Genomic DNA, 24,646 nt, shown 5'->3' on the forward strand with positions numbered 1-24,646 from the left:
TGTACTCCTGGACAAGGTTCCAGCTGAAGATAGCAAGGGATTTTTTGGATACTTGCATATAAATACTATGAACAATAAGAGGAGCATGCATAAGATGTGTATTTATACACTTTAATAAGAATATACACACACGTCACGTATTCGTGTGTGCTGCAGGTACATTCAAACCCTTGCATTTTCCCACATTAATTAAAAATAACTGGAAACACTTCTCCAACTCCTTCCTCAAAACCATGGGGAGCAGTCCAAGCTTATTTCCCTCTACTTAAATTCTTGCAAAGGACAGTGACACTTTGGTGAGCCCCCATGAGTTCCTGGGATAGAGTCGCTCACAAGCCCATGGAATCAGAGCTCTCCAGGGCTGTTGTGTTTCCCCAGTTTGAGGCTTTCCCAGGTGATGGATCATATTTGTCACAGCCCAGGATAAATTTACCTGCAGCAGCCATGGAGACAGAGTGGGAATGTGTTGTTGGTTGTGGGTTATGTACAAATCACAAACAGGATGGGATTGCTAGGAGCGTGTCTTGAGTTGTTTTGTTTTTTAGCATCAGTTTTATTACATGGTTATGACAATGGGAAGATGCCATCAGTTTACATTTCAGGCAGCAGACTAAGAACTTAATGTTGCGACTTACTTTAAAAGTTGTTTGACTAATCACATAAAGTAAAAGCATATTGACAGTAGTTTTATGCAATCACAATAAGCACACCTCTTACAGCTTTCCCAAAACCCTCTAATTTTATAAATTCTCACAGGAATGTTGAGCAGGCACAGCAAAGGAAATACAGCATCCCTGGCACCCTTGCTTACCAAAAGGTGACTTATTCCAACTGCAGCACTGCTGCAAACCCTGCTGCTTGAACAGCACAGGGTTTCTCTTTCCTGGGTGTTCAATCCTTCCCTGTCAGGGTGCCCAGAGCAGCTGTGGCTGCCCCTGCATCCTTGGAAGTGCCCAAGGCCAGGTTGGATGGGGCTTGGAGCAGCCTGGGACAGTGGAAGGTGTCCCTGCCATGGCAGGGGTGGCACTGGATGGGATTTAAGGTCCCTTCCCACCCAAACCAGTCTGGCCTGTCCTAGCAGCATCCAAATCCACTGTGCTCTATTTGCATTCCCAGTTCCTGTGGTGGTCTCAGCTCTCCTCTCACCTGCTGTCCCCATGGCTGAGCATTTCAGCTCAGAGCCTGTAGGTTCTCAGAGCCAGGCTGGAAACAATCCTGCCCCCACAGAATTTCCACCTTTTTATTCCTGACAATGCCAAATGTGCCTCGTTCCCCCCTCTCTCTGCTCCAGTCCAGCAGCACTAACTCAGCCAAATACCTGCCTGTACCAGCAGGAATATAGCAAACACCTTAAAATAATTAATTATTCCCTGTTATTGGGCATTTATGAGACCACAACTGGACTGCCAAATCCAGCTGTTTGGGGCTAAAATAAAGTTGGAGTGAGAGGGAGTTTAGCTGCTGTTTTCAGGATTTTCATGGGATAACACAGAGAACAGAGTCAGACTTTGCCCAGAGTGCACAGAGATGGGACAAGAAGAAATGGGCACAGGTAGCGACAAGGAAAATTGTTTGTGTATTAAGGAGAAAGTTTTATGAGGAGCTAAAGGACAAGGAATCTCCTATATCCTGCAGGAATTTACTGCTACCCAAGCTGAAGGAAACAAGACACGTTCAAAACAAATTCCTTGACAAGAGAAAGCTGAGCACTGGTAACTGCCCTCCCCAAAAAGTTCATTTTCCACCATGGTACAAAAATCTGTTTATTTGGTTAATGTAAGACTACACTGGACAGTGGCACATGTGGCAGACAAACCATGGAAGTTGTTGGTAGCTTGCAGCTGATAATTTATATTTAATATTCTCAGCTCTCAGTCTTACCTGACCCATCACAGTACCCCCCATCTGAGGGCCCTGTGTGCAGAGATCACTGAAAATGCCCCAAATCTCCATAATCAGGCACTTCTGGGCAGCTTTTCTTTGGAAACAGCAACTGTTGTCATGGCAGCTTTGTACTCCAGCTTCCCAGAAGTGCCTTTATGGAGAGTTAGTCAAGCAAAATGCAGACCTGGCACTGCAAGCTGTGAGTGAAGGACAGGAAACATGACAGCTCTTTGCCTATTAAATTCTCATCCACACAACCAGGATTTAGTAAATAAGGATTTATGGTGCTCTGTGGGATAGGTGAAGTTACCTCACACTTTTGATTACCTGTCCTATGTGCAAACAAAAGAGTTTCTGTAATGAAAGGAAACTCTGGAGAGCATAAAATGACCATGAGGAAACTTTCCCTCCATGACTGAAGTGTTGGCTGCTGGTACTTGTTTGGTGGGAGACGCCCTAAACAAGTGAATAGGATTGGGGAAAAAATGAAAATTTAATTTGTTTCAGATGCAAAAGCAAAATTCTTTTTCCCCCCCTCCCTTTCTCAGGGAGGGGACTCACAGGAGACACAGCAGCCCTGATCCAAGAGAGGCTCGAGTGTGACTCCAGGCAGGCATTTTAATGTCATCCAGAGGAAATGACTTCTCATAGCAGAGCAGAAACACCAGTGTTTCAATCTGCCTGTTCAGAGATGGAAGGGAGGTGGATATTGAATAGGGAAACTATTGAAAGAGACTGCAAACACAAAGCTTGAGCAAATCCTGCCAGGGCAGCTCTGCTTCACAGCAAAAAGGGGAGGATCTGTGTCGAGCAGAGAAGCACTTCCCAGAAATTACCCCCCCCAAAAGAAAACTCACTCTTGAAGCATGAAGCAGAATATTCCACATTGTAATGTTATTTATTACAATAAAATATATTTATGTATTTTATTATAAAATGAATATTGAAATATCATATATAAAATAATACTGAAATATTATTTATTTCAATGTAATATGTAATGATTTCAATGTAATGAAATATTATTTATTTAATATTTCAATGTTAAATATTATTTATTTCTAATGTGGAATATAATAATATGTATAATATATAATATTTTATATTATAATAAATATATGTTATGCATTACAATATAATATTATAATAATGTAATATTACCCAACAATTTAGTGAAATATTATTTACTTAATATTTAAATAGTAAATATTATTTATTTCTAATGTGGAATATTATAATAATATGTATAATATTATATATGTTATATAATATCTATAATAATAATTATATATTATACATTATAATAAAATACAATAATAATGTAATATTATGTAACAATTTAATGAAATATTACTAATTTAATATTTCAATATTAAATCTTATTTATTTCTAATGTGTAATAATAAAATAAAATAAAATAAAATAAAATAAAATAAAATAAAATAAAATACAATCACATTATATATCTTCATATAATAATATTATATTATAATATTATATATCTTAATATAATTATATATTATCATATTATAGAATTATATTATATTATATTATATTATATTATATTATATTATATTATATTATATTATATTATATTATATTATATTATATTATATGTATGATGTAATATTATATACAATAATAATTATACATTATACATTATAATATAATACAATAATAATATAATATTATGTAACAATTTAATGAAATATTATTAATTTAATATTTCAATATTAAAACTTCTTTATTTCTATGTAATATTTATGTAAAAACTTATAATTTCTATGTAACAATTTAATGAACTATTATTTATTTAATATTTCAATATTAAAACTTCTTTATTTCTATGTAATATTTATGTAAAAACTTATAATTTCTATGTAACAATTTAATGAACTATTATTTATTTAATATTTCAATATTAACTGAAATATTCCACCCTGGAATATTCCAATTAAGCCCCATTTCCCAGCCTGAGCTGCCAGCTTGTGCCAATTGGCTCTCCTATGTCCCCATAAAATCCTGGAAAGATGCAAGGAAGGGCAGGGAAGGAGGCATGGAAGCAAAATCAGACTCAGAAAGGAGCACGGGCAGAGGGGAGAATGCCCAACCCAGTGACACAACAGCGCAGGTAGTTCCGAGCTTTAGCTGCAGGCAATGAAATGCCAAGCAGGGGGTTGATCACTAGCAGAGGGAGCCATCCCCTCTGCGGGCACAGAGCACACACAGAGCTCATTGTGCCCCGAGCCACACCTGGGGAAACCTCCGCAGAGCAGCTCTGGCCAGGCTGAAAGGTTGGGGAGAGGTGGCCAGGAGGAAATGCCAGCAGGGGAGCTCTGTGTGTATGTGTCAGCTCGGTGTGAGCTGTGCGGGGCCACAGAGATTAATATTGTCCAGAAATATTTCAGCACCATCAGTGCTGGGGGATTCTTATCAGCCTCTTTGGGTCTGCTCTTTAGCCACTCAGAGCTGACTGTACAAGTGTTACACCCAAAAAAGGGATGTGATGCAGTTTATTTAGATTAAATGATACAACTCCAGCATTTAGAGGCAACAGAATTTTGAAGTCTGCCATTAATTTAATTTTTTCCCACTGATTTGTGTTCATTTGTTCATAAGCACTGCTGTATTGTCAGCCAGACCATTGTTCTGGCAGGTTGAGGAGCTTGTCCTGGTACACTGACAGAATTCTGTGTGTGTTTAGCATTTCCATGCCACAAGACTCTCCCACCACAGCTAAAATTTGGGAACAGTACAATGAGTGTTTCTTCCAGCATCCAAAACAATTCTGCTCTTGGTGCAGCTCAGCCTGCTGGAATTCTTAGATCCTTGAAGTGTTAAGTATCAAACAGTGCTCAAATATGCAATTATTTCTGTGAGAAAGCAGCTTGAACTTGTGTTACCCTAAGGTTAAAAGTTAAATTTATCCTGTTCAAGTCATTTTCTGCCTCACAAACCAGAATGCAGTGGCATCATCTCTGTAGCACAGGAATATTTACCTGGTGATGCTCCGGCTGATCAGGTCTGATCACAGCTTTCAGTGCAGCATTTCTGGGGGTATAAACTACAGAGCACTAAGTTTTTCAGCAATAACTTGAGCTTCCAGAAAATCTTGGGCCTTCAGAAAAAAATTCCATCAAATCCTTCAAGTTTGGAGGAGCCTTGTGCAATATGTCCTGGGCAAGAATCACATTCCTGCATTTTCAAGTGTAACAATTTAACTGTTAAACTCTGGCTCCCAGGTTTGAAAAGCTGAACCCAAGGCTTTCAAAAGTGCTGTTTGATCTTTGGTGACTCTTGACAGCAGGATGAGAGGGATTTTTATTTTTTTTTCCCCATAATGATTTTCCCAAAGAGCAAATCTCACTCAGTGTGGTATTAGAAGGGTTAAGGGGCCATCTGCTGGCAGCTCCAACAAATTGTGGAATTGCAGCGAAGCTAATAAAATTTCAATTACAAATTAATTATGTACAGTGCATTTAATTATCCATGGATTCAAACTGTCCGTGGATAATTCAAATGGAGCATTTCACAGGGGGATATACAGGCAGCTACAGATCTGCCAACAATTTAAATTAGATGCCAGTGGATTCTGGGGGTCTCATCTGGATTCCCAAGAAGAAACAGCCAGGCTCAAACACACTGTGTTGAATTGGGTTATATGAGTGTCTATTAACACCTGACAAATCATGGAATGGTTTGGTTGGAAGGGATTTAAAGCTCATCCAGTGCCACTCTGCCATGGCAGGGATACCTCCCACTATCCCAGGGTGCTCCAAGTCCCAATGTCCAGCCTGGCCTGGGACACTTCCAGGGATCCTGGGGCAGCCACAGCTGCTCTGGGCAACAAACACATGCAGGCCATTTTCTCCATTTAGCTCTTTGCCTCAAAACAGAAAACACAGGGAATTCTCTCTTTAGGGGCCAAAACTGAGGTTATTCATTCTATTTCCACTTAGTGGAGAAACAAAGGGGGCAAAGAAGATGAAAGATGTGACCACACTGAGCATTATCCTGTAAGAGTTAAAAGGAAGGTATAATCTGGTTTCAGACCTCAGGGGGCTGCATTTCAGGGAGGATGCTCAGCACAGAAACCATCTCCAAGCCAAACAAGGAATACCTGCACCTCCCAGCCTGTGGTGACCCCACCAGAACGACAAAGAGAGACACCAGCAGTGTCCAACATTTGCCAACAGCATTTGTAGCCTCTGTAACCTTTCACCGCCCTTGTTTCCCACTGCAGCAGCTCCCCATGAATGTGATATCTTTTCAAATAAGTTGGTTTTATTTTTTTCCATCTTCACTATTAGCATTAAATGTTTGAGCTTCTGCCATCCACCAAAGGAAAAAGCTCAGGAAGGACATGGACCTGTTGAGTGAGCCCAGAGGAGGCCACCAATCTGATCAGAGGCATGGAGCACCTCTCCTACAAGGAAAGGCTGAGACAATTGGGATTGTCCAGCCCAGAAAAGAGAAGGCTTGGGGGTCACCTTAGTGCCCCTGTGAAGGCTGACCAAGAACAGAGGTCAGATAAAGAATAAAGCAGGGATTTATTAAAAGGATCTCCTCAATGGACACACCTTGGGCAGCACAAGAGCCCAGAGAGGGCTGCACCCAAGATGAACCAAAATGGTCACAAAAATGGATGACTGGTCATGGGATCTCTAACTTTTAAAAGTTCTGCTCCATTTATATCTTGGAGTTAATTGTCTAATTACAGCTTTAGGTTATCAAATCCCATCCTGCTTGTTTTTCTCTCTCCAGCCCACGGTGTTTGTGCTCTTGGGCTGATATTTGGATCATTTGTCCTTGGTGCCCAGCTAGAGCAGGAATTGTTTTGTCTCCCTGCTCTATGCACAGAGCTCAGCATCCCCTAATATGAAGCTCAGACCCACACACTAGAGCAGCACAGAATGTGAAAAATATAAAAGCTCAAACCTGAGGCATCACTTCCAGTGCCTTAAAAGGCTACAAGAAAAAGGGAGAGAGGCTATTTACAAGGGCCTGCAGGGACAGGACAAGGGGGAATGGGTTTAAACTGACAGAGAGTGGGTTTAGATGGGATATTGGGAAGGAATTGTTCCTGTGAGGGTGGGCAGGCCCGGGTACAGGGTGCCCGGAGCCGCTGTGGCTGCCCCTGGAAGTGTCCAAGGCCAGGCTGGATGGGGCTGGGAGCACCCTGGGACAGTGGCACAGGGGTGGAATGGGATGAGCTTTAAGATCTTTTCCAGCCCCAACCATTCCAGGATTCTACAGTCCAACTGGACTTGGAGGTATCACCTGACATATTCTAGAACTGACCAGCTGCCACCATCAAAGTGTCACACACTGAAGGTGGCACTGCTCCCACTTCACCCCACCAGCAGCACAGCAAACAAAGTGACCAGCCCTTGTTCCCCGTGCTCTCTCCCATCCCCAGCCCACCCCTCCTGCACTCCCACACTCACTCTTTGAAGCACAGCCACCAAAATGAGCTGCAGTGCTGTTCACAACTCAATTCCTCCTGCCTGGCTGCCAATCAGCCAGCAGCCTGTGATGTACACAGCCCCTGGGTTTTGTCAGCTGCCTTCCTGGAAGCAGCAGCTTCAACTAGGGGGAATTAAAGGAAAAAAAATAAAAAAAGCAAAAGGCAGGATAGAAAGAAGCTGTGCCTGTCTCTCTCTCTCTCGTTACCGCTGACTCCTCGAGCCGTCACTTTTTGCTGCTGAGCAAACTCTGAGAGCCACTGGAAAGTGATTAAAATTTGGCAGCAGAGTGTCTAAACCTCTGGAATGGCTCAGCCTCTGGCGTTTCTATAGCAATGGGGAAGAGTGCAGGATGTGGAAAAAGCCTGTAGCATTGCTGCCATCCTGCTGTGAACCAGGGGTATCGAGCCTCCCACTTTGGAGCAGGAAAAACCAGTTTTGGGCAATGCCCCCCCCCTCCCCCCCCCCACTCCTTCAAATTTAATTCTTGGGCTCACTGGAAATTAAATGTTTCAACCAGAAGATTGACAAACTGTTTTGCTTAATGAAGAGTGCCCTCCCTCTCATGCAGCAGCCGTGCCTTGCCTGTTTCACCATCCAGAAAAGCAGGGTGGGATCCTAAAGCTGCCCTTGGACCATGATTTTCCACTGAACACCAAATCCAGGCTTCCTCTTGCAGGAGCACAACTGAATGTGTGCTGAGAAATTAAAGATAAGCATAACAGACAAAATGATCCAGTCTGGGGTGGGCTCTTAATGCTCCATTCCTAACTAGAAAGAGTTGGATTTGCCAAGCACTGCTATCTGTGATTGCTCAACATTCCCAGGGATAAAAAATGAGCCAGGCTAATTGAGCTGCTGCAATCTGGATACAAAAGCCCAGTGACAGGCTCCCAGGTATGAAATTGCAGCTGCTTTAATCAACTCTTTGCCTTTTCTCCTAGGTGGGCAAGGAATTGCAGCCTTCAGTGGTGTGGATTGGAGACACAGAGAGAATATATTCCAAAGGGGCAACGAAGGGAGAAGATGAGGTGAATTCTTCTTTATTTCAGTGCAGATAATTTCTCCTGTTGCACTACAGCCCACACAAAGCACATACCACTATGGCCAGACCTGCCAAAGCTTGCTTGATAATAGCTTGTCTCACTAACTTTTTTTTTTTTTTTAGCTTGTAAGAAAGTCTTGTGACTTCTTAAGAGCCCCCAAGAGGTCACATTTCTCTCTTCCACCTATCCTCGCTTTATTTAAAAATAGTCCAGTCACTGCTCATCAGTGCCCTGGAAAGTAAAAGGGAATAATGGAGAATTTCAAAATATGAGGCAAAAAGCTAAAAGTTGAGATGAGCTTAAATTGTTCAGCTCTATTAATTTGAGAAATTGGATGGAGCCAAAGTGAACAATAAAGTAACAAGGATAGATTTCCACTGCAAAAACAATGAGCCTGTGTTAAATAGTTACAATTACAGATTATTTTCTTTGGGTTCTCAGGAGTCCTAATGCCACTGCTTCCATTCCTTCCTCTCCTGTGGGGCTTCCCCATTGGAAAGAAAATTAAAATTCTGCCCCATATTCACAGCAACCACACCACCCCAGTTCCTGTTGCCTGCAGAATATTTTGCTATTAGAGCTTTATGTGAAAAATTGAACCTTTTTTTCTTAGGGTGTCTGTGGGGTGGTCACAAGAATGTATTTTGGAAAGGCAGCACAAGGCAACCCAACCTTGGCTGGGGCTGTTCCTTCTGCCAGGGCTGGGTGAGGTGGTGGCTGTGCAGGGATCCTTAGGGGTGATGCCTCAGGTTTGAGCTTTTATATTTTTCACATTCTGTGCTGCTTTAGTGTGTGGGTCTGAGCTGCGTATTAGGGGATGCTGAGCTCTGTGCACAGAGCAGGGAGACAAAACAATTCCTGCTCTAACTGGGCACCAAGGACAAATGATCCAATTATCAGCCCAAGAGCACAAACAATGTGGGCTAGAGAGAGAAAAACAAGAAGGATGAGATTTGATAACCTAAAGCTGTAGTGGGACAATTAACTCCAATATGCAAATGGAGCAGAACTTTTAAAAGTTAGAGAGCCCATGACCAGTCATCCCATTTTGTGACCATTTTGGTTCATCTTGGGTGTAGCCCTCTCTGGGCTCTTGTGCTGCCCAAGGTGTGTCCATTGAGGAGATCCTTTTAATAAATCCCTGCTTTATTCTGTAACTCTCTCCAGCCTCTGTTCTAGGGCAGCCTCTCAAGGCATCAGAGGGACCCTTAGTGGTCCCCACAGTGGGAGGGAAGCTTTCTCTTGGGCTCAAACCCTGACAGAAAATGCAGATGGGGACTAAAATTAAGATTAGGGGCCCAAAATGGCCTGGATTACTCATGATCCTTGCTTGCTTTGCCATCTGTGTAGAAAACTTTCTTGTCCTGCCCACTTCAGAGTCCAGGTCTCTGGCCCTGGTACCCATCCCAAGACCTTCCCCCTTGGTGGGAGCCTGTTGGCTCCAGGCTTGGGATCCCACACATCCCAAATTGTTCACAGCACACCCAACACTTAGAGGAGAGAGCATGGACCTGAGAGGACAGGCAGAGTGCTGGAATTTTGGAGAATGGTTTGGGTTGAAAGGGGCCTTAAAGCTCACCTGGTTCCACCTCCTGCAGGGCAGGGACATCTTCCACTAGAGCAGGCCCATCCTAAAAGATGAGCTAAGCTCAGCCTTCAGAGGCCAAAGCAAGCATCAGTCACTGTGCTCAGCCCAGGGTGACAGAAATGCACAGCATGACCATGAGAAGAAAAGGAATGGCCCACCAAATGTATTGTGTTAAGACAAGCTTATTTAGGAGAAAAAAAGTGCTACTCTACCCCAAAACTTGTGGGAAAGCTTATGGATTAATACTAATGACACCACAACAATCTGGTGAGGCTTCTCCAGCCAATATTCACTTGAACATTATCAAATATAAATAATATCTGATATAAAAGGTTCTCCAATAAAAGGTTGTGCTCAATACTCATTTGCTCTGTAAGCAGCAGTTAAAAATGTGTTACAAAGTCAAGCAGTAAATTATTGCAAAGAAATGAACCCTGAGCTCCCAGAACCTTTGTTCTCAGAGCCTCAGCAAAGTTTAAAAGCACAGCAAAAAAAAGGGGAGTGCATTTTTCACACTTAGAAGTCAGAAAATCATAACCTCCAAGAGCTGGGAGGATTCCAAACCAGGTTACAATTTTCTACCTGTCGAGGTTCATCAGGTGTGCAGGTCCCTGCAATATTTCTCCTTGAGCTGGAAATAAGGATTTCCTTCTTTAAATTAATTGTTTCCTGCCTGCCTTTGAATAACCAGACCATAAATTCAGTAGTGAAAGGCACTGGCACAAACCAAAACAAAAACAGAAGCAGAAATCAAGTGTTTATCTGAATTTGAGGAGGCAGAATCTTCCTACTTGTGTTGATATCTCACCAGCTCACACCAAATACAACCAGAGCACTGAAAAAACCCCAAAATCCTGTTGCAGGCAGCAGGTCCAGCTCCAGCTCATTAGCTCTGAGCTGTCATCATCCTTAACAACTCTTTCCTTCTCCTGTTCCCACGTGCTGCAGGTGAACTTCAAGCGCCTGGCCAGGCTGCTGCCCCAGTTCCTGAGGACTCTGAAACCCAAGGACAGGGTTCTGCTCGTGGGAACCACCAGGAGACCCTTTGATGCCAATGTGGGACCTTTCTGCAAAGTCTACCAGAAAATCATTCTCATCTCAAAGCCTGACTACCTGACAAGATTTGGCAAGTATTTCAGTCATCCTCGGGGTTAACCCCAGTGCTTCAAATCCCTGCTTGTTGCCTGGTCATCCTCAGAACTGCCCTTCAGCTCAAGTCATGCCCCTGGTGTGTCTCAAGTGCTGGAAATGTAGGTTAAATCAATACAGGTTCCTCCAAAGGCCAAATAATAAAAGTGGAAGCTGGGAGAATAATTTAAAATACTCTTCACCACCAATTCACATTTTTCCATGAGTTCTCAGCACACATTTTATATTTTAATTTTTTTTTAACACATTGCTTCTGAATTTCTGGTTCCAGTTTGCAGTTCTGAATTTCCAGTCTCCATACTCCAAACAACACAGCTTCTCAGCCTCTCCAAAACCAAAGCACGTCAGGAGGACTAAATTTTCTCTCTCACAAATTCCACTTTTTGTACTTACAGATCACGAGATAATTGTACAGGCATCCATGATTTTGCATGTTTGGTCTATCAAATGTTTACAGTGATAAACAAGCCCTCCCAAATTCTGTCAAAATCATTGAATATTCCATGTACTGAGACTCAAAGCTTTCAAGGAAAACAGGTTTTTTTTCTAATAAAACAAACCTCCAATGTTCTGAGGTTTTAAGCACCCTGAAATCTGCAATAAACAGCAATAAAAGAAAACCCCTTTGGGTCAGGGACCTTGGCACACAGGCACTCTCTGCTCTGTCCAGTGCCACCTTGTTACAAAACTCTGACAAACACATTGTGCAGTCCAGTTCCATCCTGCATCCCTCAGGGGCAGCTCAGGCACCCAGGTGTTGCACATCTGGGTGAGCCCGGGACAGAGTTTGGCTGCCTAGCACATTGCAAACCTCTCCCAGGTTGCATCATTTTCCTGCTGTGGATGGGAAATGGTCACCAAGCAAGGGAACAAGTGTTTCATGTTAGGTGACAGCTCCGAGGAATTGCTGAGAGATAAGGAGACATGAGCAAAACCCAGAGAAAGGAGGTGACAGCAGCTGAATTGAGCTGTGCTCACTTCTGGGGGTTGAACTGCCACATTCTGGGACTGTCACCACTAACCTGGAGTCCAAAAAAATGGCCAGCTCAAGGGATTTCAACTGCACACTTCAGAATGCCCAAAAAAGCTAACTTGTGGCATTTTAAAGCAGAATAAATGTGTGGCTTTAATTCTTTGATGTTGCCCTTTTTCAGACAGTGCCTGGCTTGTTCTTCAGCCCCAAGCTTCCCTGAAGTTCTATGGAAATAGGATCTTCAGCTCCCAGTGCTGTCAGTTTTCAGTGCCTGACACCCCCTTTGAGAAGGAAAGAAACTTGTTTTGACAGAAAAATAATGACATAACAAATACTTGTAACACACAGTGCACAGCTACCTGTGTGCTGCAGCCCTCCCTCTGGTTACAGAGCAGAGGATTCCAATCTGTGCTCAGTGGGAGCAGTAAATATACAATGGAAATCATTAAACTGGAAGATTCACAATCCCATACTGATTTCTTGCCATTAATCACCCAGCAAGGCAGTGCCTTGTGTTACACACCTGCACCAGGAGCTGCAGCACACAATATCTGCCTGTGTGCATCAATTCCTCTTTTATGAATTAGTGATTCAGCCAACATTTATTGAGCACAAGCACGAGGCAAGTGGGAGACCACAAATTGCTGGAGTGAGAAATGCAGAGCAGAGCTGTCAATAGTTATGGGCTCCAGTCCATGGAATTGATGTCCAGGGGAGAACAAGGCAGCTTTTCCAGCAGCACCAACCTCCACCCAACATCTTCATGCTACATCTGAGCATTCAGGCACAGCAGAACTCAAAATGTCTCATTCAAGGAACTTTTTAACCTCTTATCCATAATCCTCCTAATCTTTTCCAAATATTTCTATGTAATGCTTTAAAGCAAAGCCTGAGGAGACCACATCAAAGTTCTCCTAAATTTCTCTGAAATAGAGCTTTACTCAACATAAAACAAAGCAAAAAATTGGTGTTATTCCTATTCTTTGGGAACAAAATCTCAGCCACTTCACAACCCCAAAGAAATCAATCAGGTCACAGAAGTTCACAGCTAAAAGATACAACCAAGTTCACCTTTCAAGTAACCAGCAAAACCCCAATCACAGAAAATTTGCACCTTTAAACATGTGCCTGATAGCTGGAAGCCTTTGGGACATGGAGCCCCTCAGCTCAGCAGGAATAAGCTGTGATGAGGGTCAGAGAAATAAAAACAGGCTGGTGGTAAAGGTATTAAACTCTGCACATCCAAATGGGAGCACTGGCCAGGTTCTGTGGACACACACAAGTGGTTCTTTCCCTTCTTACACACATACCCAGCCCACTCTGTGTGCCCTCAAGGACTTGTTGAGAAACACTGACTGGTGGCTAAAATTTATCAGTAAGCATTTAAAAGCACAAATGCTGCAAATCTGAAGAAAAAAGAGAGCACACCAAAAAAAAAAATTGAATTTTGGCTTTCCTGATCAATAGTCCTTATTTTTTTGTTCCAGTATCAAAATAAATAATAATAAAATGTTATTATATTTGAACTGGAAATAAGGATTTATTCTGGAAATAAGGATTTCCTCTTTAAATTAATTGTTTCCTGCCTGCCTTTGAATAACTAGACCATAAATTCAGTAGTGAAAGGCACTGGCACAAACCAAAAATTCTCAGTAAGGGTTTAAAAGCACACATGCCTAAAAGCCCTATGCTGCAAATCTGAAGAGAAAAGAGAGCACACAAAAAAAATTTTGAATTTTGCCTTTCCTGATTGATAGTCCTTATTTTCTTGTTCCAGTAATAAAATAAATAATAATAAAATATCTTTCTCCTGCTTTCATTGATTTTCTGTCTTTGCATTGTCTCTTTTGCATATCCTGATGCTCAGCCCTATGGAAGCACTACATTCTGCAGGGTGGTGGGACCCTCACCAAGCTGCTGAACCTCAACTGCCTGGCCCACATGTCAGATGGCTATACCCAGGGCCACATTGTGGAGGTGGTGCACACTGTGCTGACTGAGCTGAGGCTGCTGCAGATGGCCAGGAAGCCCCTGAGGACTGTTGAATTTGTCACTTCCCTGGCCAGACACGACCCAGTGTACAATGAGGAGGAAGCAGCGTTCCAGGTGAATTCTCTGTTTCACGTCTTTTGTCATTTGTCTTGGTTTGGAAAGACAGGAGTCTGCTAAGGAAGGCAGGAGGCTCCCCTGAAATGGAGAATGTAAACCCTCCCCAACCCCTCTGAATTGCTGTAAATTTTTAATTAAGGGGCTCTCAGGCAAAAATATGGGAGCAGGAAATAACAGTTCTTTAATAGGGAAGAAAATAAAAGGATAAAATAAACAATGCAGTACACTAGAACAACACTGACAGAGTCAGAACCCAGCCTGACACCCTGTGGGTCAGGGTGTTGGTGGCAGTCCCATTGGAAATGTGGCTGCAGCCCTCCTGCAGTGTCAGGGGTGGTTCTGTTGGAGCAGGGATCCTGTAGAGAAGGATGTATTGTTCCTCTGAAGATCCAGGGGAAGGAGAGGCAGCTGCTGTTCCTCTGGGAATCCAGTGGAGAAGCCGTGCTGGTGTTCCAGAATCTCCAGATTATATCTGGGTAGCAATGCTTGGCTCCTCCCTCTGGGCTCACATCTCCCAGTGGGATGCTGTAGTTCTTATCAGCCATGCAGTGACATTCAATAGCTGTTATCAGCAGGTGTCTCCCCAGAGGGAGGAGTGGGTGTGGAAGAGATAAGGAAAAGTGCCCACTTGACAAAAGACAACTGCCATGCAGATGGTAGCAGAATACATCGTGCCTTGCAGTCTGGGACACATCCCCTGCTATGTCCAGCCACACTTGGTGCAGGGACCTGCTCACTGTGCTGGTGGGTTGGCACCTCACCATTTGAGAGGTGATTTAGAGCTCAACAGCACCAAAACCCATCTCCCCCAAGCTGGATGTGCCAAACCAGTCCTTATTTTGGCAGCACAGCTGGCGGAGTGCTTTGGTGAACCTGCTGCTGCTCATGTTGAGCAGAATTTTGTCCACATGCATGGATAAAACACACAGGGGCCATCAATTCCATGCATTTGTCCTTTTCCTTCCAGAGCTGAGGTGTTCAGCAGGCATGGATACATCACCTTGAGAAAGCAAAACACCTGGCCATTCAATATCCATTCTAAGCCCTTCTCTTAAATAATTTCAAAAATAATTTCTTTAGAAGTTTTCCTTCCAGGCTTTAAAATAAATGAGTTTCTGCCTCAAGCTCCATCCCTCAGGGCTATAAAATCTTGAGGGCAGAACTGAGAGAGTTTGAGGTGTATTTTTTTCACTGGCACAGGGTGCTCAGAAAAGCTGTTGCTGCTCCCTGGAAGTGTCCCAGAGCAGGCTGGATGGGGCTTGGAGCAGTCTGGGGTAGTGGGAGGTGTCCCTGCCATGGCAGGGGGTGGGATGGGATGAGCTTTAAGGTCCCTCCCAGCCCAAAGCAGTCTGGGATTCTGTGATTCCACACATGCCTCAAGTACCCATGGATCACCTTCCAGCCTGATAAATGCTACAAGGTCCTTGGGCACTGGGCAGAGCCCTGCTGTCTCCCAGTGAGGTGAGACCTCTGGACTGCTCCAGGAGACCCCAAAAGAGCTTTCTCCATCCCATGGCCCCATAATTCCTACTGCTTATAGGAATTATTTGGAATAATTCCTGTAATCTAATTTCAGCCAGGAACCTTTCCTGGCTGGGAGGTTTCCTTGTTGTCCTGCTCCCCCCAGCAGCTCCCACCACAACCAGGATGCTGATTCCCACAGTGTTCTCCAAGGCTTCTCCCACTGCTGACCTAATGACAGTGCACATTTCTCCCAGCCCTGCTGAGTACTTCCCAATTTCCATTTAGAGCCATTTGGCTCACTCAACACATGCAGAATTTGTGATATTTGGCAAATTACCCTTTTTTTTTTCCTCATGCTTGCTCACTAAACCAATATCTCTCCTCAGGGAAAGGCTAATGGTTCAGTGTTACAGCAAAGAGGAAAAAAAATACTCCATCATTCCCAGCTCCAAGTAGTAATCCATTTGTACCCTGAAACATGAGAGCAAGTATTTAGTGTGAGTTTAACTTGAAAATATTATCCCAGTCACTATAAAATGTTCCTGTTTTGTACAGCACAAAGTGCCCAGGCAGCCCTTCATTTGGAACACAGCTCAAATGATCCTGTCCTCAGCATCCCATGGCAATCATCTCCTTGCTTTAATTACAGCCTTTAAGAAAGTATTTCCTTTTATCTGGTGGAATTTTGTTTCCCTTTTAAATGTCATGGAGCCTTGCTGCAGCACCTGTGATATGGCACAGGGGAGCAGGATTGTCAAAATAGCCCTGTGCATTAATTAACTCCAGTAATCCCCATCTCTCCTCACACAGAAACCTCTTTTCCCAAGCTTCCAATCACTGCCATTTCTGGACCTTTCCCTTTGCTTTGCTGTGTCCCCTGTGGAAGTGGGGCAGCTAAAACTCTGTGTTCCAAGTGAAGATTAGCCCTGTTATGAATCTTGGGTTTTTCTTCCCTGAAAGCATGAATCTCCCAGTCTGACATTTATATTCTGCCAGTGTTCCAAAATGGATATAAATAATGCAAAATTTGGTGACAATGTGATTTCTGCCTTCCATTTACTCAAATTTCTGCCCCAATTACCCATTCCCATTTTTTGAAATTATAAATTAGTGCGCCAGGGTGGTTGATATAAATCCTTACACAGAAAGGATTTCTGGAGAGGCAAAGCCAGCTCACCACACCAGTTCTGCCTGGTAGTGACTGGACCAAAATCATGGAACGGTTTGGGTTGGAAGGGACCTTAAATCCCACCTTGTTCCACCCCATTCCATGGGCAGGGACACCTTCCACTATCCCAGGTTGCTCCAAACCCCATCCAGCCTGGCCTTGAGCATTTCCAGGGATGTGGCAGCCACAGAAATACCTAAAAGAACCCATTCCAAAGCCTGTGGACATCATTCCTCCAAAAGCCAAATATTTTAACACTGATCAGTCACTGCTGCCAGTAACTTCCATCCCCAGTGCAGCTGCTGGTGATAAATGGACTTTAATTTTAGCTGTGTCTGAGGAGCTGATTTCATGGAACAGCTCCACCAGCTAAATAGACAAAAAGTTACTGTTGTGCACTGAAATATTTGTGCAAAGAATTGGGAAGAGAACAAAAAGAGACATCCAGGGTCTCTTGGCTTCTGCTGCCAAATGCCTCAAGTCCTTTGCCAGTGACCCAGAGCTGGCAGGGAGATGCTCAAACAGCCCTTTCCACCCCACCAAGCTCCCAGAAAGCTCTTGGCAAGGCTTTCCCACCCTCTCCACCTCCCACAGAAGGTCTGGAGGGTGTTACAGCCAGGAGACAAAACTGAGGGGCAAATAAAATCTCTGTGGCATCGTGGAGTCTCATCCAGGGCCAGAGACATCACTGGGCTCTCCCAGCTTCCCTCAGCTTTTGCCAGGGAGCCCAAATTCACAATCCCCACCTCATCCCTCTCATGGGAAGGACCAGAAACAGCAACACAGCCCAGCTCTGTGCTTCTCCCAAAACCTGGAATAGTTTGGCCTGGGACTGAGGCAGCAAAATTCAACTTCACTGAGAGCCAAAAGTTTAACTTCACTGGGGTTCCTGCCCACCACCATCCACGCCCTGCCCAGATGGGGGCACCCAGGAGGCTGGAGGATGTTCTTATCAGGGTTTTGAAGGTGAGGAGCTCAGCTAATTCAGATCATTAAAGCAGAACTGCAGTGGATGTTTGAGCCCACCTTGAGAAGGTGGCACCAAGAAGGACCATCTGGGGTCAGGAGAGGGACATGTTGAGTTTTCCTTCCCTATTCCCTTCCAGTACCTCTTCTCCCAGCTTCTCTTCCTGTAACACACACTGGAGAAGGCAAATTCTTCAGGGATGCCTGAAGAGGCTCAAGCTGGGAGCAGGGTTTGGGGCAAAGCAGATGGAAAAGGCAGATTTTGCAGGATGCCACACTGGGAGGGAGCTTGGAGATGACCTGGGCAGAGATGTGAGATTAAATAGCAGCCCATGGTCAGGAAGGAATTTTATCAATGCCTGGCACAATCTGAATCTCTGGTTTAGGCAGGACTTTGTTGAGTGAGGTTCCTGTAGGGAAGAAGGAGTAAGGAAGGAGTAAGGAAGGAGTAATTTCCACCCAGGGCTGCCTTCAAAGCCTCCCCTTATCCTTCATTCCCCATCACTCTGACACAGCCTAGAGCTGCCTCCCTGACACCAGGAGCTGGGCAAGTGTGCAGAGCAGCTCCAGCGGAATCATTTACAAGTCACAGGCCTGTGAGCAGGCATCTGAAAGCAATAAACAGGTTCTTAATGCTGGGGGTTTGTTTGGCTTCCTGAGCTCCCTCATGGAAATCAAAGCTGTCTGCATCGATTTGCAGAGGCACGAGGAGGGGATGATTTGTCTGTTGCCAAGTCTGGAGCAGAGGGAGCTCTGACAAGAGCTATATTCTCTGGAAATGGGGGTTGATCATGGAATTTAACATTTCCATAACTATAGCAACACAAATGGCCCAGCTAAGTATTGCTGTTAATGAGACTCAGCTCAATCAATTGCTGCACTTCTTGGGATAATCATGTTCTCAAGAGATCTGAGGCTTTCATTTTGGCTTCTCCACCAGCTAGCCTGGATTTTAAGAGGTTTGGGGATTTTTTTTTTTTTTTAATTTTATTTTATTAAATGCTTTTTTCGTTCTCCAGGCCTGGTATGGCAAGACCCCGCTGGGGAAAGCGTGGCTCGCAGAACATGCAACAGATGAAGAAGGAAAAGGAAAAAGAAAGAAAAGGAAAGGGAAAGGAAAAGGAAAAGGGAAAGGGAAAGGGAAAGGAAAAGGGAAAAAGTAACTTCCTCAAGGATTTTTCACCTGGCCATACCAGTCATAACTCTATTTCTCTGTGAAGGCATGACAAATTAATGTTATAGGTATTCCAGGGAAGAGAATTCCTCTCTGAATGGATTTTTTAAAGTTAAAAAAGGGGAAGAAAATCAGATGAGATGTAACATGTAGCTCTCAGAGGATAAAGAGTTAATGACCACTGACTTGCTCAAGCATTATTTATTCTAAGAGATTTTAGGGGGCAGAAGGGTTCATTACTCAGGCCTGTAACATGCCATCAACTTTTAGGCCATACTCATTTATTTCAGCAAGTAACTCTCCTTAAAAATTGATGTCACTTTAATGTCTTTCATTACTTTAATATCCTATATGCTTTATAAAACTAACTGCTTTATATATCTGTGGGTCTAAAGCATTACAGTCCTCAATAAAACCATTACAGCTCTAAAGACTGCTTTTTAATTGGGATGGATTAGGAGGCACTTGGTGCAATCCACCACAAGCTGGATATTTACACAGCTGCAGGAGGAACAGCACTTGCACCTTTGGAGGCCTTAGCACAGACAAATTCATATCTGTGGGTATCAGCAGAAAAAAGCCAAGCAGCTAGCTGGTAATTTGGGTGGATGGCCACCAAAATCTGGTTTTAATCTATTTTGCCATAGAAAGTAATGCCTGATTAGCTTGTTTGCATAAAAAGCAACATGTTTGTTGTTTAATGCACCTTGTTTACTTAAAAATCAGCAGTTTTGAGGGCAAAGGATTTATAAGGACACTCTAAAGCTTTGGGACACCCCATAGGATGCTGATGGAGGCAGCAGCACCTTCATGACAGGCACAGGAGGGCCTGGGAGGATCCCTGGGTGTAACAGACTGCACAGAAAAGGATTCAAGCAGTTGTGTCACTGTGAACTGGATGGGTCTGGTTGATAAAGGGAATTGTCTCCCTTTAGGCTACCCCAGCACACAGGATGGAGCCACTCCAGTTTGGGATTTCTCTGCTCCTTCCTAGCTGTATTTCACAGTCTGGTTCAGGGCTCCCCATGGTTTCACCCTTCCAACCTCGAGGCTGCACCTCCAGCCCCACCAAGGAAATCCAAGCATCAACAGAGGGAATTCTTGTTCCATCTCCCCTGTGGCACCCCTCAGGGCATTCCTGATGGACACCAGCCCTTCCCCCAGCAGAAATCCAGCTGCTGGAACATCCACAAGAGGGATATAATGTGGGATAACCCACACTAGGAGCTGCCAGCCCCTGGCTTCAATCCATGGCAGCATGCAGCTGCAAACATCAGCCTCCCATCCCTTCTTCTTTGTGGGTGCCCAAACTCAGCAGCACACCCCAGATTGATCAAATAGGGCACTTCTAACTTCATCCTTGGGCAGAAAAGCTCCAAAGAGCTGACAGGCTTGGTGTTTAAAACCCCCTCATCTCTGCTCTCATGCACAGGGAAACTAATTTGGGTAATTCTGCCCTCAATCTTGCCGACAGCAGAGCCCTCCTCTGCACACCAGGGCTGACAGCAGGGCTGGGGTGATGGAAGGAGCACATTTCAGGAGGATGTAAGCAAGCCCATTAACTCATATTTCAGCAGCCTCACTGCAATCTCAATAGCAGAGCAAGAGCAGCTGACTGGCAGCATCCATCTCCGGGGCACAGCGAGGGTGCTGAGCTTCCACACACCTCCAGGTTTGGCCAGATAGGCACCAGTTCATGGGGAAAAAACAACAAAAAATAAAATTAACCAAACCAAACCAAATAAAAACCAACCAACCAAACTAAAAATGAAAAAAAAAAAAAAAAAAACACAAACCAAAACAAACAAAAAAACCCAAACAAAAAACACAACAAAAAACACCCCCAAAAATCCCTAAAAAAACCCCACAAAACCCCTCAACCCACCCCAAAAAACTACCCCCAAAAAACAAAATAAACCCCAAAACAAACCCAAAACCCACCAAAAATCTCCGCCAACCCCCCCAAAAATTCCCAAGAAACAAAAAACCCAAGAAACAGAAAACCCAAGAAAACCCCCAAAACCCACCAAAAGACTCCCCCACCCCCCCAAAAAAACCCCAACCGCCCCCAGAAACTCTCCCAAAAACCAAAAAAAAACCCAAAACAAACCCAAAACCCACCAAAAAGCTCCCCCAACCCCCCCAAAAACCCCAAGAAACAAAAAAAAAACCAAGAAAACCCCAAAACCCACCAAAAGACTCCCCCAAAAAAACCCCAAAACCTCCCCAAAAAACTGCCTCCAAAAGGCTCCCAAAAAACAAAAAAAACCAAAAGCCAAAAATCCTCCCCCAAAAATCCCCCCAAACCCCCGCAAAAAAAAAAACCCAAAAAAACAAAAAAAAAACCCAAAACAAAAGACAAACAAACAAACAACAAAAAAAAAAACTCCCCCCACCCCCTTAAAAAAACCCACCAAAACACAAAAAAAACCCAAATAAAACCAAGAAATAAAAAAAGGGAATGTCTCCTTTAGGTGTAGCTTGCACTGGTGGCTGCTTGCATTTCTTTCTCTCTGAGAGGATCCAGAAGCCCCAGCTGGTTCAACAAACAGCTCCAGGGGTGCAGGAGGTGACAAAGGGATGGGGAAGTGTCCCAGGCCAGGTTGGTGTCCCTGCCCATGGCACAGCGTGGAACTGGATGAGATTTAGCGTCCCCTCAACCCAAACCATCCCATAAAGCAGAAAAGCTCTGCCCTCCTCTGTCACATTTTCTGGAAAATTCCTTCACCAGGATTCTTCTCCTGGGAATCTGAGAAGCCTCAGAGAAAAAGGAAAACAATATTATCTCATTTGCTTCTCCTGTGTTTTGCTGCTTTGGAATGTGGTTGGAGATTGTTTATTTAACAGGTGAATGTTTGATGGGTTCCATGTGAATTGTTTTGACTCAATGACCAATCACAGCCAGCTGTGTCAGACTCTGGCGAGTCACAGGTTTTTTATTATCATCTTGTTAAGCCTTCTGTAAATATCCTTTCTCTATTCTTTAGTATAGTTTAGTATAGCAATATATTAAATAAAATAAAGAAAATAATAAATAATAATTTATAAAATTATTAATATATATTATATATTAATATAAAATATTAATGTAATAAGATATGTAATTTTATTTATAAAATAAGAAATAAAGTAATAAATAAAATAAAGAAAATTTTAAAATAAATAAAATAAATAATATGAAAATTTTAAAGTAATAAAATAAAACAAAATAATGAAATAAAAATAAAATTAAAATAGAATAATAAAATGAAAATAAAATACCAAAATGTAAATAATAAAATATGAATAATTAAATAAAAATAATAAAATAAATTTTATTGTATTTTATTATATAAAATTAATTTAATATCATATCCTTCTAAGAGCATAGAGTCAGATTCATTCCTCCCTGCCACGAGAATCCCCAGAAAACACCACAAAAGGGGAGCTCTGGGGGACAGCAAAGAGGGGGCCAGGCTGCTGGTGTGGAGGTGGCAGCAATCCAGCAGCAGCAAAGCTGAGAGGAGAAGCTGTCATGCTCATTTATATATGGAAGTGATCTAGAGAATGATCAGCTAAATTATTTAAATGTCCCATTACTATTAAATTACTGGGCATTCATTGTAAGAACAGTCATAATACAGTAACTAATTTGGTATTAATGTGAATGTCAGCATTTCATTGCAGTTATTTTGTACTTCATCATCAGATAATTTACCAATAAATTAATTGCCTTAATTGCTTCCTGCAAACTCGGGAGAACTACATATGACATGACTTTTAGAAAAGTCTTCATGCTCATTCCCCCACCCTCTAATTTTAACCACACCAAGCAGGAACCCCTCTTTGGAACACCCAGGAATTTCCTGCCCTGTGGATTTTAATGTGCTTTAAATGCAGCCCCCAAGGCCATGCCTGGAGTAGGACACAGGGAATGGCTCCCACTGCCAGAGGGCAGGGCTAGGTGGGATATTGGGGAGGAATTGTTCCCTGGGAGAGTGGGGAGACCCTGGAATGGAATTCCCAAAGAAGCTGTGGCTGCCCCATCCCTGGAAGTGTCCAAGGCCAGGATGGGGCTTGGAACACCCTGGGACAGTGGAAGGTGTCCCTGCCCATGGGAAGGGCTGGAAGTAGAAGAACATGAGCTGCTCTGCCTCCTCTCCTCACCTGTGCCAGCCCAGAGATGGGATCATTGGGATTGCCCCTGCCTGCCTGACAGCTCCAGCCCTGGGCTTTTGCTACTAGAATATTTTCTGAACAATCCCTTAGCCAAGATTTTCCTCCTGAGAAGCTGAGAAGCCTCAGAAAAGAAACATAAACAACAATTATCTGATCGCTTGGAATGTAGTCTAGAAGTTACTTACCATAAGTTACTTACCAACAGGTGCCTCTTTGATTGGTTTCATGTGAATTGTTTTTACTTAATGATCAATCACAGTCCAGCTGTGTCAGACTCTCTGATCAGTCACAGGTTTTTGTTATTCATTCCTTTCCAGCCTTCTGAGGTCTCCTTTCTCTTTCTTTAGTATATAATTTATTTAATATAATATCATAATATAATAAATCAACCTCCTGAGAATATGGAGTCAAATTCTCATCTCTCACCTCATCCTGGGGACCCTCACAACACCGCAACAGGGATTCACCAGCAGCACTGAAACTCTGTTCTAACAGAACTGCCACCCTCCTTCCCCAAGGAGCTCACAAAAAGTTTTCTGCTGTTTTCTTCCCCAGGAGATGAGGGGGAAAGGCTGCACTGGGAGCACAGTGGGGAAGGACAGCTCCTTCCCCTGTTTCTGGCTGTAAATGTTTGAAATGAGTGCTCGGGGCTCTTCTGCAGAGTGCAGCAGGCTCAGAGCTCCGGCACCACCAGGGATGGATCAAAGGGACTGCAAAGCACTAAATCTTCATTGATGCTGATTTCCCTGTTTCTGCAGCACGCCAGGCTGGCAGCTCCAGGTGGGAACAAGCAGGGAACACATCCCAGCCTGCCTGAGCCCAGGCTCACAGCACCCGTGGCAGCCCGGGATTGAACCTGCCATCAGAATTAAAAAACAAGCCGAGGTTTCTCAGCAAAACCCCCCAAATCCGGTAACACAAAGTGAAGCTGACTGTTCTATTAACTCCCATCCTGCATCAGCAATTTTCTAAAGTGTGGAAACATTATAATTGACTTTTCTGCTAGTAGCAAAATGTAATTTTTCCTTAATACTCCCCAAGTCAGTAACGCATTTCAAAAGCCTCCGATGCCACTACCACAACAGGACTTACAAATTAGCACATTTTTAGCTTTTCATTAAACACAATGCCCCAAAAAAAAAAAAAAAAAAAAAAAAAAAAAGAAAGAAAGGGAAAAGTCTTCTGGTATTAGGGTTTCTCTCCTCATTATTGAAAGTACTGTGACTTTGGAACTTCTGGCAGCAAATTATAATGCACTCAGCCTGGGGCCATTGTAAATCAGGGCTTCAAAAAAGGTGTCATGTAGTCGGGCCCTCTTCAAGCACTGAAAATATCAGAGTCTATTTGAAAACACCTTCTGTAGTCTCTCACTAGCCTTGCAAATCAGCACAGCACTGGGTAGAGCTGCCTTTTTTTTTTTTTTTAATTTTTTTTTTTTGCCTCATGGCATCAAGCCATTTCTATTCCGACCAGAAAAAGAGGATTATTTCGTGCTGGGATTT

At 43.4% G+C, this 24,646-nt stretch overlaps 1 protein-coding gene across 1 annotated transcript in view; it reads left to right on the forward strand.

The window, feature by feature from the left end:
- Positions 1-23,998, forward strand: part of IQCA1 (IQ motif containing with AAA domain 1) — a 120,955-nt gene extending 96,957 nt beyond the window's left edge. The window contains exons 17-21 of the mRNA XM_059475865.1: positions 8,294-8,380; positions 10,932-11,109; positions 13,973-14,211; positions 18,832-18,879; positions 23,903-23,998. Coding sequence (XP_059331848.1) covers positions 8,294-8,380; positions 10,932-11,109; positions 13,973-14,211; positions 18,832-18,879; positions 23,903-23,998 — 648 coding nt within the window. The remainder of the gene's footprint in view (positions 1-8,293; positions 8,381-10,931; positions 11,110-13,972; positions 14,212-18,831; positions 18,880-23,902) is intronic.
- Positions 23,999-24,646: the final 648 nt, after the last annotated feature.

This window comes from Ammospiza nelsoni, chromosome 7 (assembly GCF_027579445.1).
Source record: "Ammospiza nelsoni isolate bAmmNel1 chromosome 7, bAmmNel1.pri, whole genome shotgun sequence".
Classification (NCBI taxonomy): Eukaryota; Metazoa; Chordata; class Aves; order Passeriformes; family Passerellidae; genus Ammospiza; species Ammospiza nelsoni.